The sequence below is a fragment of the Armigeres subalbatus genome, chromosome 3, assembly GCF_024139115.2.
Source record: "Armigeres subalbatus isolate Guangzhou_Male chromosome 3, GZ_Asu_2, whole genome shotgun sequence".
NCBI classification, from domain to species: domain Eukaryota; kingdom Metazoa; phylum Arthropoda; class Insecta; order Diptera; family Culicidae; genus Armigeres; species Armigeres subalbatus.
The window spans coordinates 71,401,668-71,418,461 of record NC_085141.1 but is presented as its reverse complement, the minus strand read 5'-3'; the positions used below and the strand labels follow the sequence as shown (position 1 = coordinate 71,418,461).

At 45.0% G+C, this 16,794-nt stretch overlaps 1 protein-coding gene across 3 annotated transcripts; it reads right to left on the bottom strand.

Moving 5' to 3' along the window:
• Positions 1 to 1,776: 1,776 nt before the first annotated feature.
• On the bottom strand, positions 1,777 to 16,368 carry LOC134227935 (uncharacterized). Of its 3 annotated transcripts, none has more exons than XM_062709646.1 (3): positions 16,242 to 16,362; positions 15,790 to 16,181; positions 1,777 to 1,985 (listed from the first exon to the last, which is right to left on the bottom strand). In XM_062709646.1, exons 1-3 carry the CDS (start codon positions 16,306 to 16,308, stop codon positions 1,908 to 1,910), a joined length of 537 nt encoding a protein of 178 aa, XP_062565630.1. In that variant the 5' UTR covers positions 16,309 to 16,362; the 3' UTR covers positions 1,777 to 1,907. The 3 variants fall into 3 exon arrangements, 1 of the variants encoding a protein (XP_062565630.1); XR_009983795.1 differs by having other exon boundaries at positions 1,833 to 1,985; positions 15,706 to 16,181; positions 16,242 to 16,368; XR_009983796.1 differs by having other exon boundaries at positions 1,836 to 1,981; positions 15,706 to 16,181; positions 16,242 to 16,368.
• Between the last annotated feature and the right edge of the window lie 426 nt (positions 16,369 to 16,794).

Here is a 16,794-nt window from a genome sequence, read left to right as displayed (position 1 = left end):
AACACGATGATACTTTTAATGCCCAGGGAAGTCGAGACAATTTCCAATCCGAAAATTGCCTAGACCGGCACCGGGAATCGAACCCAGCCACCCTCAGCATGGTCTTGCTTTGTAGCCGCGCATCTTACCGCACGGCTAAGGAGGGCGTGATGGCCTGGCTGGTACTTGAAAAAGTTGTTCGAAGTGCTCGAACCAGCGTTTCAGCTGGTCAGTTGGGTCGGTCAATAACTGATCATTCGCGTCTTTCACAGGCATCGTTGCATTCATCTTCGCCCCGCTTAAGCGTCGTGAGATATCGTAGAGGAGGCGAATGTCCCCGGTTGCGGCGGCTCTCTTTCCTTCGTCGGCCAGAGAGTCTGCCCACGCTCGCTTGTCCCGTCGACATGAGCGTTTTACTTCCTTCTCAAGAGCCGCGTATCGTTGGCGGGCTAAGACTTTGGCTCCTCTGGTTTTCGATCGCTATATCGCGGCTTTGGCTTCTCTTCGCTCCTCTATCTTCCTCCAGGTCTCATCGGTAGCACTATCAGGAACACTGGAAAGAGCTGCTGCATTGCAGTTTCTGATTGGTCGCCAAGGATCCGAACGTCATGGACAAACTGCATCGATTTTCTAACGAAATTTACAGTTTCTACTATAGGGGCTAGTTTAGACTGTGATACTATTAATTTGCCACAAAGAAGAGGATTGAAGAATATGTTATTCAAGGATTCGTTCAGATCGAGGAATGTGAGATTGAAAATGAATGCTTCACTCACGTATTAGAATCTCGTAGGTCGCGATATCGAGCTGGAACTGGGTACAAACGTCGGGGCGTCGACGAGGATGGCTATTGTACAAACTACATACCTACATCAGGACAAAGCAGGTTCTATAGATGAGCGAACCAGGCCCATTAATTGAAGTCCGACCAGCGCCTATGCTTGATCGAGATGCAAATGAAAACCGACTAGCATATCGAACGACAGCTGCGGATGTAACCGTTTGTTTGTATTATTATCCGGGTGTAACAAAGCAGCAAGGAAAAAGTTATTAGGGTCGCCTGCGTAGTTCGATTAAACTCGAGTAAGCTCATTTTTGTGATGTTTTATTTCCATGAAATTGTCGAAAAATGCGTTTCGAAAACTTGTCCGTGCTGATCGAATTGTTCTTGCTGCGGAAACTGATTCGATAAGCTTTCACTAATGAAATAACAATTTCATTCGCAACAGGGTACAGTAGTAAGGTAAGAAATTATGAAATAGAAATATGTAACAGTCTTTCAGTGAAAACAATATTTTATTTTAGATTTGAACGATTCGCCGCAATAACCTTCATCGTCCTAAAAAAGAATGCAAATGTGTTCCATTCAGCTCGATTTTTAGTTTTTTTTTGCGTCCCAACCCAACACGACAGTGTGTTGCGTTCCACCAAGAAACTCTTCCAGTTTTCCAGGCGTAATATTTTGTAGATACCTCATATCAATACAATTGAGGAAGAAAAAGCAAACAATGATAAAGCCGAGGATAAAGCTTAACCAGCTTAACGTATGTAATAAATATGCCTCAAGAATCCGAGGAATCTGAATATAATCCGTCTGAAATCCTTCGATTTCCCGTTAAATTCCAATGTAAGGGATGTCTTTGTAGCCGAAGGGATTTATTTTGAGATTACGAAGAAACTCCCTTTTTCCCGAAGGAAATCCTTTTGGACATTCCGAAGGGAGTCCTTTTGAGATTCCGAGGGAAATATACTTTTTTGATACCGGAGAGAATACTTTTTGGACTACAAATGGAAAATTCTTTTGGGATTTTAAAGGAAGTTTTTTTTAAATTCCGAAGAAAATCATTTTATTATTCCTTTTGTTTGGATTCGCCTGACTTGGCTAAAAGCTGTGCTCAGTAGTGGATAATCCTGGATGCTCGAGCCTATTATCTAGACCGACACAGGACTCTTGTAACGTATCTCATCGAAGACGTTGCTGAGCTAATAGCGCATTTGAGATCTACCTGAAAAAAAAAACCAAATTTCAAATTTCGTGATAAGGTGCATTACGTTTGTAGAGTAGTCATATCATGGCAAAACCAATAATCTGAGAAGAAAAGCATATTTGGGCCAAAGGAACTTCCAAAGCAATTCCTAGAGAAACTTCCAAAGAAATTCCTGGAGGAACTTCCGAAGAAATTCCAGGAAGAAATTCCGAACGGAATTCCTGGAGGAACTTTCGAAGGAAGGAGCGAGGGAAGGAGTTCCTTCGGAAATTTCTTCGGCAGTTCCTTCCGGAATTCCTTCGAAAGTTTTTCCACGAACTCCTTCGGAAGTTCCTCCAGGTATTCCTTCACAAGTTCCTCCAGGAATTCCTTCGGACAAGTTGCTCCAGAAATTCCTTCGGAAGTTCCTCCAGAAATTACTTCTTGAAGCTTCTTCATGAATTCCTTCGAATGTTCCTTCGGAAGTTCCTCCAGTTAATCATGGGAAGTTCCTCCAGGAATTCCTTCGGTCATTCTTATCGGACTTCCCCCAGAAAATATTTCGGAAGTACCTCAACGCAGGAATTACTTCGGAAGATCCTCCAGGAATTCATTCAGAAGTTCCTCCAGCAATTCCTTTTGAAGATCGTCCAAGATTTCCTTCCAAAGCTCCTCTAGCAAGTCCTTCGAAAGTTCCTCCGGGAATTCCTTCGGTAGCTCCTCCGGGAATTCCTACGGCAGTTCCTCCCGGAATTCCTTCGAAAGTTCCTCCAAGTATTCTTTCGAAAGTTCCTCCAGAAATTCCTTCGGACATTTCTTCTAGGCTTCCTCCAGAAAATCTTTCGGAAGTTCATCAATGAATTCTTTAGGAAGTTTCTCCGAGAATCCGTTCGGAAGTTCCTCTGGGAATTCCTTCAGACGTTCTCCAGAATTCCTTCGAGTTCCTCCGAATTCCTTCGGAAGTTCCTCTGGGAATTCCTTCGGAAGTTCCTCCAGGAATTCCTTCTGAAGTTCCTCCAGGAATTCCTTCGGATGTACCTCCGGGAATTCCTTTGGAAGTTCGTCCGGGAATTCCTTCGGAAGTTCCACCGGGAATTCCTTCGAAAGTTCCTCCGGGAATTCCTTCGGAATTTCCACCGGGAATTCCTTCAGAAGTTCCTTCGGAAGTTCCTCCGGGAATTCTCTCGAGGAACTTCCGAAGGAATTCCTGGAGGAACATCCGAAGGAATTCCTGGAGGAACATCCGAAGGAATTCCCGGAGGTACTTCCGAAGGAATTTCTGGAGGAACTTCCGAAGGAATTCCTGGAGGAACTTCCGAAGGAATTCCCGGAGGAACTTCCGAAGGAATTCCCGGAGGAACTTCCGAAGGAATTCCTGGAGGAACTTCCGAAGGAATTCCCGGAGGAACTTCCGAAGGAATTCCCGGAGGAACTTCCGAAGGAATTCCCGGAGGAACTTCCGAAGGAATTCCCGGAGGAACTTCCGAAGGAGTTCCCGGAGGAACTTCCGAAGGAATTCCCGGAGGAACTTCCGAAGGAACCGCTGGAGGAACTTCCGAAGGAATTCCCGGAGGAACTTCCGAAGGAATTCCCGGAGGAACTTCCGAAGGAATTCCCGGAGGAACTTCCGAAGGAATTCCCGGAGGAACTTCCGAAGGAATTCCCGGAGGAACTTCCGAAGGAATTCCCGGAGGAACTTCCGAAGGAATTCCAGGAGAAACTTCCGAAGGAATTCCCGGAGGAACTTCCGAAGGAATTCCCGGAGGAACTTCCGAAGGAATTCACGGAGGAACTTCCGAAGGAATTCCCGGAGGAACTTCCGAAGGAATTCCCGGAGGAACTTCCGAAGGAATTCCTGGAGGAACTTCCGAAGGAATTCCTGGAGGAACTTCCGAAGGAATTCCTGGAGGAACTTCCGAAGAAATTCCTGTAGGAACTTCCGAAAGAATTCCTGGAGGAACTTTCGAAGGAAGGAGTTCCTTCGGAAATTTCTTCGGCAGTTCATTCCGGAATTCCTTCGAAAGTTTTTCCTCGAATTCTTCCTCCAGGTATTCCTTTAGAAGTTCCTCCAGGAATTCCTTCGGACAAATTTCTCCAGAAATTACTTCTTGAAACTTCTTCATGAATTCCTTCGAATTCCTCCGGGAATTCCTTCGGAAGTTCTTCCGGGAATTTTTTCGAAAGTTCCTCCGGGAATTCCTTCGAAAGTTCCTCCGGGAATTCCTTCAGAAGTTCCTCCGGGAATTCCTTCGGAAATTCCTCCGGGAATTCTTACGGAAGTTCCTCCAGGAATTCCTTCGGATGTACCTTCGGGAATTCCTTCGGATCTACCTTCGGGAATTCCTTCGGATGTACCTCCGGGAATTCCTTCGGATGTACCTCCGGGAATTCCTTCGGATGTACCTCCGGGAATTTCTTCGGAAGTTCATCTGGGAATTCCTTCGGAAGTTCCTCCGGGAATTTCTTCGGAAGTTCCTCCGGGAATTCATTCGGAAGTTCCTCCGGGAATTTTTTCTGAAGTTCCTCCGGGAATTCTCTCGAGGAACTTCCGAATTAATTCTCGGAGGAACTTCCGAAGGAATTCCTGGAGGTATATCAGAAGGAATTCCCGAGGTACTTGAAGGAATTCGAAGGAACTTCCGAAGGAATTCCCAAAGGAACTTCCGAAGGAATTCCCAAAGGAACATCCGAAGGAATTCCCAAAGGAACTTCCGAAGGAATTCCCAAAGGAACTTCCGAAGGAATTCCCAAAGGAACTTCCGAAGGAATTCCCAAAGGAACTTCCGAAGGAATTCCCGGACGAACTTCCGTAAGAATTCCCGGAGTAACTTCCGAAGGAATTCCCGGAGAAACTTCCGAAGGAATTCCCGGACGAACTTCCGAAGGAATTCCCGAAGGAACTTCCGAAGGAATTCCCGGACGAACTTCCGAATTAATTCTCGGAGGAACTTCCGAAGGAATTCCTGGAGGTATATCAGAAGGAATTCCCGGAGGTACTTCCGAAGGAATTTCCGAAGGAACTTCCGAAGGAATTCCCAAAGGAACTTCCGAAGGAATTCCCGGAGGAACTTCCGTAAGAATTCCCGGAGTAACTTCCGAAGGAATTCCCGGAGAAACTTTCGAAGGAATTCCCGGACGAACTTCCGAAGGAACTTCCGAAGGAATTCCCGGACGAACTTCCGAAGGAATTCCCGGATGAACTTCCGAAGGAATTCCCGAAGGAACTTCCGAAGGAATTCCCGAAGAAACTTCCGAAGGAATTCCCGAAGGAACTTCCGAAGGAATTCCCGGAGGAACTTCCGAAGGAATTCCCGGAGAAACTTCCGAAGGAATTCCCGGAGGAACTTCCGAAGGAATTCCCGGAGGAACTTCCGAAGGAACTTCCGGAGGAACTTCCGAAGGAAATTCGGAAGGAACTTCCGAAGGAATTCCCGGAGGAACTTCCGAAGGAATTCCCGGAGGAACTTCCGAAGGAATTCCCGGAGGAACTTCCGAAGGAATTTCCGGAGGAACTTCCGAAAGAATTCCCGGAGGAACTTCCGAAGGAATTCCCGGAGGAACTTCCGAAGGAATTCCTGGAGGAACTTCCGAAGAAATTCCTGTAGGAACTTCCGAAAGAATTCCTTCGGAAATTCCTCCGGGAATTCTTACGGAAGTTCCTCCAGGAATTCCTTCGGATGTACCTCCGGGAATTTCTTCGGAAGTTCATCTGGGAATTCCTTCGGAAGTTCCTCCGGGAATTTCTTCGGAAGTTCCTCCGGGAATTCTGAGTTCCTCCGGGAATTCTTCCTCCGGAATTCCTTCGAGTTCTCCGGGAATTCCTTCGAAGTTCTCTGGAATTCCTTCGAGTTCCTCCGAATTCCTTCAGAAGTTCCTCGAATTCCTTCGAGTTCCTCCGAATTCTTCAGTTCCTCAGGAATTCCTTCGGATGTACCTTCGGGAATTCTTCGGATGTTCTCCGGGAATTCCTTCGGATGTACCTCCGGGAATTTCTTCGGAAGTTCATCTGGGAATTCCTTCGGAAGTTCCTCCGGGAATTTCTTCGGAAGTTCCTCCGGGAATTCATTCGGAAGTTCCTCCGGGAATTCCTTCTGAAGTTCCTCCGGGAATTCTCTCGAGGAACTTCCGAATTAATTCTCGGAGGAACTTCCGAAGGAATTCCTGGAGGTATATCAGAAGGAATTCCCGGAGGTACTTCCGAAGGAATTCCCGAAGGAACTTCCGAAGGAATTCCCAAAGGAACTTCCGAAGGAATTCCCAAAGGAACTTCCGAAGGAATTCCCAAAGGAACTTCCGAAGGAATTCCCAAAGGAACTTCCGAAGGAATTCCCAAAGGAACTTCCGAAGGAATTCCCAAAGGAACTTCCGAAGGAATTCCCAAAGGAACTTCCGAAGGAATTCCCGGAGGAACTTCCGTAAGAATTCCCGGAGGAACTTCCGAAGGAATTCCCGGAGAAACTTCCGAAGGAATTCCCGGACGAACTTCCGAAGGAATTCCCGAAGGAACTTCCGAAGGAATTCCCGAAGAAACTTCCGAAGGAATTCCCGAAGGAACTTCCGAAGGAATTCCCGAAGGAACTTCCGAAGGAATTCCCGAAGGAACTTCCGAAGGAATTCCCGAAGGAACTTCCGAAGGAATTCCCGAAGGAACTTCCGAAGGAATTCCCGAAGGAACTTCCGAAGGAATTCCCGGAGGAACTTCCGAAGGAATACCCGGAGGAACTTCCGAAGGAATTCCCGGAGGAACTTCCGAAGAAATTCCCGGAGGAACTTCCGAAGGAATTCCCGGAGGAACTTTCGAAGGAATTCCCGGAGGAACTTCCGAAGGAATTCCCGGAGGAACTTCCGAAGAAATTCCCGGAGGAACTTCCGAAGGAATTCCCGGAGGAACTTCCGAAGGAATTCCCGGAGGAACTTCCGAAGGAATTCCCGGAGGAACTTCCGAAGGAATTCCCGGAGGAACTTCCGAAGGAATTCCTGGAGGAACTTCCGACGGAGTTCCCGGAGGAACTTTCAAAGGAATTCCCGGAGGAACTTCCGGAGGAATTCCCGGAGGAACTTCCGGAGGAACTTCCGGAGGAACTTCCGAAGGAATTCCAGCAGGAACTTCTGAAGGAATTCCTGGAGGAACTTCCGAAAAGATTCATGGAGGAACTTCCGAAGGGATTCCCGGAGGAACTTCCGAAGATTTCCTTCAAAAGCTCCTCTAGCAAGTTCTTCGAAAGTTCCTCCGGGAATTCCTTCGAAAGTTCCTCCAAGTATTCTTTCGAAAGTTCCTCCAGGTATGCCTTCGGACATTTCTTCTAGACTTCCCCCAGAAAATCTTTCGGAAGTTCCTCAATGAATTCTTTAGAAAGTTCCTCTGGGAATTCGTTCGGAAGTTCCTCAATGAATTCTTTAGTAAGTTCCTCCGGGAATTCGTTCGGAAGTTCCTCCGGGAATTCGTTCGGAAGTTCCTCCGGGAATTCGTTTGGAAGTTCCTCCGGGAATTGGTTTGAAGGTTCCTCCGGGAATTCCTTCGGAAGTTCCTCCAGTAATTCCTTCGGATGTACCTCCGGGAATTTCTTCTGAAGTTCCTCCGGGAATTCCTTCTGAAGTTCCTCCGGAAATTCCTTCGGAAGTTCCTCCGGGAATTCCCGGAATTCCTTTAGAAGTTCCTCCGGGAATTCCTTCGGAAGTTCCTCCGAGAATTCCTTCGGAAGTTCCTCCGAGAATTTCCTCCGGGAATTCCTTCGGAAGTTCCTCCGTGAATTCCTTCGGAAGTTCCTCCAAGAATTCTCTCGAGGAACTTCCGAATTAATTCTCGGAGGAACTTCCGAAGGAATTCCCGAAGGTACATCCGAAGGAATTCCCGGAGGTACTTTCGAAGAAATTCCCGGAGGAACTTCCGGAGGAACTTCCGAAGGAATTCCCGGAGGAACTTCCGTAAAAATACCCGAAGGAACTTCCGAAGGAATTCCCGGAGGAACTTCCGAAGGAATTCCCGGAGGAACTTCCGAAGGAATTCCCGGAGGAACTTCCGAAGGAATTCCCGGAAGAACTTCCGAAGGAATTTCCGGAGAAACTTCCGAAGCAATTCTCAGAGGAGCTTCCGGAAGAATTCCCCGAGGAACTTCCGAAGGAATTCCCGGAGGAACTTCCGAAGGATTTTATTGGTGAAACATAGTAACCTGCGACTCCATACATGCTTAGTAACGTAATTTGTTTGAATGAATTTTCACTTCTTATCTAAGACTCAAGCAGAACAGACGTTCTTTGATTAACCTACGATTACAAAAGGTTATGGGCCCAGAATTGGTCATGGCTTGAGCAGAACTATGAACATGAACCGTGAGTTGTCTACTGGTAGTGGCGATGGTGGTGGAGACGGTGGAGGAATAATTCCAGGATCAGTAGCTGCTAGAGGCACTCGGATCAGTGGATTTGGCCTACCTGTTATTGAAAGGCTCCGTGGTCGTGAGAATTATACTACCTGGGCGTTAATGACATTAATTCGTGAAGGTTCATGGGGAGCTGTGATGCCAGAAGCAAATGAAAATGTAGATAGAGAAGTTAGCATGCGAGCGTTGGCAACTATATGCTTAAGCTTGGAAACTACAAACTACAGCTTAGTTTTGGATGCAAAACTGCCAAAGAAGCTTGGGAGAAGTTGCAAATGCTTTTCAAGATAATGGCTTAACGCGTAAAATTGGTTTTGTTGAGGAAGTTGACATCGATACGATTGGAGGATTGTCGAAGTGTGGAAGCTTACGTGGATGAGCTCATGTCGACGGCGCATAAGTTAGCAGGCATCGGATTTCAGGTTGACGATTCTTGGTTGGCGGCGTTGTTATTAATGGGACTTCCTGATCATTACGAGCCTATGATAATGGGTTTGGAAGCCTCTGGTACGGCCCTGACATCAGACGCAGTGAAAGCCAAAATTCTTCAAGATGTCAAAATTCAGGCTACTCCGAAAAGCGGCGAAAGCGATGGAGCACTTTATTCGCATCAAAAATCAAGACGTAGAAGTAACAATGGGCCAACGAAGAAAGATAGTTCGTGTTATAATTGCAAGAAGCAAGGCCATTATGCAGCAAAATGTCCGATGAAACAGCAGCAACACCCGAAGACAAGCAAGGCACTATGCGGAGTATTTGCAATGGGTGATGTTGATGAACGAGAATGGTACTTTGACTCAGGAGCCACCTGTCATATGTCCCGATGTGCCGAAGGTTTTGTGAAACAGCAGCAAATGTCACATCCCGTTGGAACTGCCAACAATGGTTGTATGATGTCCGTAGCAAAGGGTGTGATGAACCTACAACTAGAAGAAGGTCCAATCGAAGTTAAAAACGTACTGCAGATTCCAGAACTGGCAACGAACCTTCTTTCTGTCAGCAAGATATGTGAAAAGGGTTTATCTGTAGTCTTCTCTGCTGACCAATGCGAGGTACGTGAAAACAACGGCAACGTTATTGCTTCTGGAACGCAAATTGGTGGTCTGTATAGATTGAACCGGAAAGCTGAACATTCGATGTTAACATTTAGCTCCGAAGTTTGGCATAAACGCATGGGGCACCTGAACTATCAAAGTCTAAGAAAACTTGCAACGATAGTGGATGGAATCGAGTTGAAGAATGATGTTGTTCCAGAATGTATCGCATGCATTGAAGGCAAGCATTCGCGCAATCCGTTTCCATCAAGTTCATCAAGAGCCGATGCTGCATTGGATTTAGTTCATTCAGATCTGGTTGGCCCAATAGAAGTCCCGTCAATAGGTGGCAGTCGTTTTGTGATGACATTTATAGATGATGCAACAAGGAAGGTGTTTCTGTATTTTTGGAGAAGAAGAGCCAAGCCTTTGAAGCATACACAAAGTTCAAGTCAATGGCAGAGCGCCAAACTGAACGAAAATTGAAGATATTAAGAACGGACAATGGTACTGAATATGTGAACAAACTTTTTCAAGAGCAGTTTAGAGAAGGACGGAGTTCGTCATCAAAGAACTTGTCCATACACTCCAGAGCAGAATGGAGTAGCAGAGAGGATGAATCGGACACTCGTGGAGAAAGCCCGAAGCATGCTCAACGATGCAAAATTACCAAAGAAGTTTTGGGCAGAGGCAGTTTCGACGGCAGCATATTTGATAAACCGAAGTCCTACAGAGATCATTAGATGCAATAACACCAGAAGAAGCATGGTCCGGAAGAAAGCCAGATTTACGTCATCTCAAGATGTTCGGATCAACAGCACTGGTGCATATCCCAAAGCAAAAAAGAGAAAGTTCGACATGAAGTCACATAAAGCTATTCTGATCGGATATGCGGAAGACGTCCAAAGGCTACAGATTGTATAATCCCACCAATCAAGAAGTTTTTATTAGCAGAGACGTTATTGTGGTTAATGAAGGCAAACCTCAAAACTTCAACTTGCAAATAGATAACTGTCCAGCTGTTCAATTTATGGAACTATACACAATCGAAGAACCAAAAGAACGCGATGCAGGTGATGCTGGAATTCCGGTCGAGATAGAAGATCCAATCCATGCATCAGAAAGCGATGAGAGCGATTTCGAATCCCTAGATGAAGACGATGATCTTGCGCTCCCTTCGCAATTTAACAGGCCAGTTGAGCAGCAACATGGGCTGAGAGGCGCAGCGATAGGAGCGCAGAACTCCAGGCAAGTATCAAGATTACGTCAGTTTTAATTCGTTTACTGGCACTGTTGTTTCCCCACAGTGTTCCCCGATGTCAAATGATGTTATCGGAATGTTATCTGACGACCCACAATCTTGATGATGCGCTGCGTCGACCAGATCGTGATCGATGGATTACTGCAATGAATGAAGAGATGCAAGCTCTCATGGATAATCGCATCGTGGGATTTGACGAATCTACCCCATAATAGGAAACCGATTCGTAACAAATGGGTGTTCAAGACGAAGCGTGCGGCAGATGGAACTATCGAACGATACAAAGCACGCCTGGTGGTGAAGGGATGTTCTCAACGACCGGGAATTGATTATGATGAAGTTTATGCGCCGGTTGTACGTTATGCTACCATCCGATATTTATTGGCCGTGGCAGTGAAATACAATTTGGATATTGACCAAATGGACGCAGTCACAGCTTTTCTACAAGGTAAATTGGAAGATGAAGAAATATATATGGACCAACCAGAAGGGTTCGCCAAGGATGGAACACGTGTTTGTCGGTTACGAAGAGCACTTTACGGACTAAAGCAGTCGAGTAGAGTCTGGAATAATCAACTGGACGCTGCATTGAAAGATTTTGGTCTGTCCTGTTCGAAGGTTGACCCTTGCCTTTACTATCGTCGAAATGGTGATAAGATGCTTTTTGTTACCATATATGTGGACGACTTTCTGATTTTTACGAATGACAACAAACAGAAGAGGAAGTTGAAGCAGTTCCTGCATAGTCGCTTCATGATGAAAAGATTTAGGTGAGGCGAATGTTTGTCTTGGATTGCGGATAGAACGTGATCGAAAAAAGGGTACACTATCTATTGATCAAGAACAATATGTAAGAAGTATATTACGTCGGTTCCAAATGGAAAACTGTAATCCAGTCCTAACTCCAACAGAAGCTAGTATCAAGCTAAACCAGTCAATGTCCTAGCACTCCAGAAGAAATAAATGAAATGAAGCAAATTCCATACCAAGAAGCTGTTGGTTGTTTAACGTATTTAGCTCAAGCAACGAGATTGGATATCAGTTACGCTGTAAATCAAGTCAGTCAATTTTGCAACAACCCTGGACGTGAACATTGGAATGCAGTGAAGCGAATCATATAAGATATCTGCGTGGAACTAGCGGACACAAAATAACCTACAGTCGGGATCGTGAATCTGTACTAACGGGCTACACAGATGCGGCCTGGGGAGGAGATCCTGACTCGACAAAATCAACTTCTGGATATGTGTTTACGTTTATGGGAGGCGCAGTATCTTGGAATGTGAAACGTCAAACAACAGTGGCTCTTTTCGTCGTGTGAAGCTGAATACTTCGCACTTTCCCTGAACTGTTCAAGAGGCATTTTGGTGGAGGCATTTTCAGTCGCAAATATTTGAAGAAAAACATAATCCCTATTCGTTGCGATAATCAATCCGCCATATGTGTTGCGAAAAACCAAGGTATAAGCCAAGAACAAAACATCTGGATATTCGCTATCATTTTGTGAAGGATGCATTAATCCAAGGAGCAATTGAAGTAAGTTACATCAATACCAATGAACAGCCAGCAGATGGATTGACAAAAGCGTTGATGAAACAAAAGCTTCGAGCATTCAAACAATTTGTAGGAATCGAAGATTAGGGAGGAGTATTGGTGAAACATAGTAACCTGCGATTCCATACATGCTTAGTAACGTAATTTGTTTGAATAAATTTTCACTTCTTATCTAACACTCAAGCAAAACAGACGTTCTTTTATTAACCTGCGATTACAAAAGAATTCCCGGACGAACTTCTGAAGGAATTCCCGAAGAAACTTCCGAAGGAATCCCCGGAGGAACTTCCGAAGGAATTCCCGGAGAAACTTCCGAAGGAATTCCCGGACGAACTTCTGAAGGAATTCCCGAAGAAACTTACGAAGGAATCCCCGGAGGAACTTCCGAAGGAATTCCCGGAGGAACTTCCGAAGGAACTCCCGGAGGAACTTCCGAAGGAATTCCCTGAGGAACCTACAAGATTTCCTTCAGAAGCTCCTCTAGCAAGTCCTTCGAAAGTTCCTCCGGGAATTCCTTAGGAAGCTCCTCCGGGAATTCCTACGGCGGTTCTTCCCGGAATTCCTTCGCAACACATTTATTGAGGAACTTCCGAAAGATTTTCTGGGGGAAGTCTAGAAGAAATGTCCGAAGGAATTCCCGGAGAAACTTCCGAAGGAATTCCCGGACGAACTTCCGAAGGAATTCCCGGAAGAGCTCCCGAATGAATTCCCGGAGGAACTTCCGAATGAATTCCCGGAGGAACTTCCGAAAGAATTCCCGGAGGAACTTCCGAAGGAATTCCCGGAGGAACTTCCGAAGGAATTCCCGGAGGAACTTCCGAAGGAATTTCCGGAGGAACTTCCGAAGGAATTCCCGGAGGAACTCCCGAAGGAATTCCCGGAGGGACTTCCGAAGGAATTCCCGGAGAAACTTCCGAAGGAATTCCCGGACGAACTTCTGAAGGAATTCCCGAAGAAACTTCCGAAGGAATCCCCGGAGGAACTTCCGAAGGAATTCCCGGAGGAACTTCCGAAGGAATTCCCGGAGGAACTTCCGAAGGAATTCCCGGAGGAACTTCCGAAGGAATTCCCGGAGAAACTTCAGAAGAAATTCCCGGAGGTACATCCGAAGGAATTACTGGAGGAACTTCCGAAGGAATTCCCGGAGGAACCTTCAAACGAATTCCCGGAGAAACTTCCGGAGGAATTCCCGGAGGAACTTCCGGAGAAACTTCCGAAGGAATTCCAGCAGGAACTTCTGAAGGAATTCCCGGAGGAACTTCCGTAAAGATTCATGTAGGAACTTCCGAAGGAATTCCCGGAGGAACTTCCGAAGGAATTCCCTGAGGAACCTACAAGATTTCCTTCAGAAGCTCCTCTAGCAAGTCCTTCGAAAGTTCCTCCGGGAATTCCTTAGGAAGCTCCTCCGGGAATTCCTACGGCGGTTCTTCCCGGAATTCCTTCGCAACACATTTATTGAGGAACTTCCGAAAGATTTTCTGGGGGAAGTCTAGAAGAAATGTCCGAAGGAATTCCCGGAGAAACTTCCAAAGGAATTCCCGGACGAACTTCCGAAGGAATTCCCGGAAGAGCTTCCGAATGAATTCCCGGAGGAACTTTCGAAGGAATTCCTGGATGAACCGCCGAAGGAATTCCCGGAGGAATTTCAGAACAAATTTCCGGAGGAACTTCCAAAGGAATTCCGTTGGGATTTCCGGATGAACTTCCGAAGGAATTCCCGGAAGAACTTCCGAAGGAATTCCCGGAGGAACTACCGAACGAAATCCCGGAGGAACTTCAGAAGGAATTCCCGGAGGAACTTCCGGAGGAACTTCAGAAGGAATTCCCGGAGGAACTTCCGGAAGAATTCCTGGAGGAACTTCCGAAGGAATTCCCGGAGGAACTTCCGAAGGAATTCCAGCAGGAACTTCTGAAGGAATTCCCGGAGGAACTTCCGAAAGATTCATGGAGGCACTTCCGAAGGTGGTTGACGAATTCGTCTACCTTGGATCCTTGCTAAAGGCTGATAATAGAGTAGAGTGGGGCAAGAGTACGCACTTAGTTTTCAATCGATCATGTGGCCCTTATGAAGCAAGCTTCTGCATATCAAACCAGTGTCGATGATTCATATACTCTTCCTTTATGTTACCCAGTGGATAAAATATTGAAATTATTGAGATTCGTTCTAGTAGAACCCTTATTGCAAGCCAAGTAAAAACGCACTCTTACCCCACCGGTGGGGTAAGAGTACGCTTTTATCCAATCATGTGCTTTAAGTATATATTAACACAAATAAGAGTTAATAACATTTAATTGATGTTTAATGAGCACTAGTTGAGCCGGCAGACGTTGTCCTGCATAGTAGGCGAAAATGCGCGTTGAGAAGTTCCTTTGCTAAATTTCCATACAAATCTTCATTTTAGTATTTCACGATTTACTCAACTTAACTAATGATTTTCTACAGAGGAAATATCATATAAACCCGTCGGAAACTATAACGAATGTAACTGCTGAAGGAATGAATAAAATCCATCCAGCCGTTTTCGAGTTATGCGGATACGAACACAGACCATTTAATTTTTATTATATAGAAGATATATTACAGAATGTTTAAAGATTACGTAACTCTTAAAGGGGTAGGGGGTTCTAAAAATGTGCACTTTCATACGAAAAACCATTGTTTTTTATATATACAAAAAACTACAGAGGTAAAAATATATATCAGGTTTCGCGTGGCGTATACAAAGGCATTTTTCTTAGAAAGTCCACCAATCACGTAACGTAAAATTTGGCTATTTCATCACCCCTCTCCCCTATCTTACACTATTTGCATGAATCCTCTAAAAAATATATGGATCGTCACACATCTCGCAACCCCTCCCAGCTAAACGTTGCGTAATTTATGAATGTTTCTTTTGATGAAATGAAATTATCATTTAGATGAAATTGTGTTTTCGTACTATGTTTAGGTCTACAACAAGTCCAAATACAATTTCATCATTTCGCTTCAGTGCTTTGATCGCCTTTCTAACACCGAATTACTTCAACTTATCCTAGAAACTTGAGATAATTTCGAATTCTGTCCCTTTTTTCTTAGTCGTGGATCTTTACGCTTTGGAAGAAGTCTTATTTCGGCCGGAGATACGGGTTTGACATCATAACTTGAACATTCATATGCGTACTCTTGCCCCACCGGTTCCTGCGTACTTTTACCCCACAGTGCCAAAAATTATTCAAGTAATGGTTTTGACTTTTTGGAAAACTAACCGGATTGGTGTTCTGTACCACAAAGTACTCTATACTATAGCTAATCGAAATGGTATAATGTTCACCTGATTGAACGTATATTTGGTAATGAAATACTAGTTGCGGTAATCCAATTATTTTAAGCAAAATGATCAAAAAGTTATCTAACTCCATATCTCCCTTGTTGTTTATCCAAATCGTTTACAATTACACATGATAATAGTTGGCCAGAATACCTGTCAAACTGATGCAGTACCGCTAGTTTCTTTTTTTATTACTTCAAAAAATTGAAAACGTACTCTTACCCCACGCGCACTCTTGCCTACTACGGGCTTCAAAAGAAACTACGGTCAAAAAAGATTCACTCCCGCGCGTCATGCGTCATGTACCGAACGCTGATAAGACCGGTAGTCCTCTACGGGCACGAAACTTGGACCATGCTCCTCGAAGAGGCACTCGGAGTGCTTAGGACAACTTTTGGCGGTGTGCAACAGGACGGTGTGTGTCGGCTCGTCCAGTTCTACGGCGAACCCAGTATCCAGAAGGTAACCAAAGCCGGAAAAGTACGTTGGACAGGGCATGTTGCAAGAATGCCGGACAGCAACCCTGCGAAGATGGTGTTCGCTTCCGATCCGGCAGGCACACGAAGGCGTGGAACGCAGCGCAGCGAGCGAGGTGGGCGGACCAGGTGCAGAATGAGCGAGCGTGTGGCGCAATCGAGAATGGAGAGATGTGGCCGCGGACCGTGTATTGTGGCGTCGAATTGTTGATTCAGTGTTATCTGTTTAGATGTAAGCTAAATAAATGAAAATGAATCTATTATATAAAAATAAAAACTTACCTTGCACTTCACAACATTTTGGGATAATTTTGACAGATGTATTGCGTATACACTGAAACGAAAGCATGGGCGGGATTTTACTGCGATCAAGCGAGATATAACAAAAGATTTCAAAAAAAATTCAAAAGATTTCAAATGATTCGAAAAGATTCTGAAAAACTCGAAAATCAAGACAAAATTTACAAAACGACTTATCTGCTTTTGTAAACAAAGATTCAAACGACGATTTGACGAATCTAATAGCTCTCCAACGCAAACCAACACCATCAGCAGGTAGCGGAATCCTTCACCTACCTATTGATGGTGTTGGTTCGCGTGGGAGAGCAATCAGATTCGTCAAATCGTCGTTTGAATCTTTGTTTACAAAAGCAGATAAGTCGTTTTGAAAATTTTGTCTTGAAATGAAAACGAATCAAATGATTCAAGTGTCTATCCCCCTGGGCTACCCGGATAAAAAATATCATTAAAATATCATAAATTTTATTGTTACAACACCATTTGAAACTCAATTTTTACCATTGAATATAATGGAATTTTGACAATAAAATCACAT

Excerpts from the sequence above, each read along its gene's own strand:
- LOC134227935 (XM_062709646.1), bottom strand. The coding sequence starts at position 16,308 with ATGCTTTCGTTTCAGTGTATACGCAATACATCTGTCAAAATTATCCCA. Across the intron at positions 16,182-16,241 it reads AAAATGTTGTGAAGTGCAAG|ATAACACTGAATCAACAATT; the intron begins GTAAGTTTTTAT and ends ACATCTAAACAG. Across the intron at positions 1,986-15,789 it reads ACCGGTCTTATCAGCGTTCG|GTAGATCTCAAATGCGCTAT; the intron begins GTACATGACGCA and ends TTTTTTTTTCAG.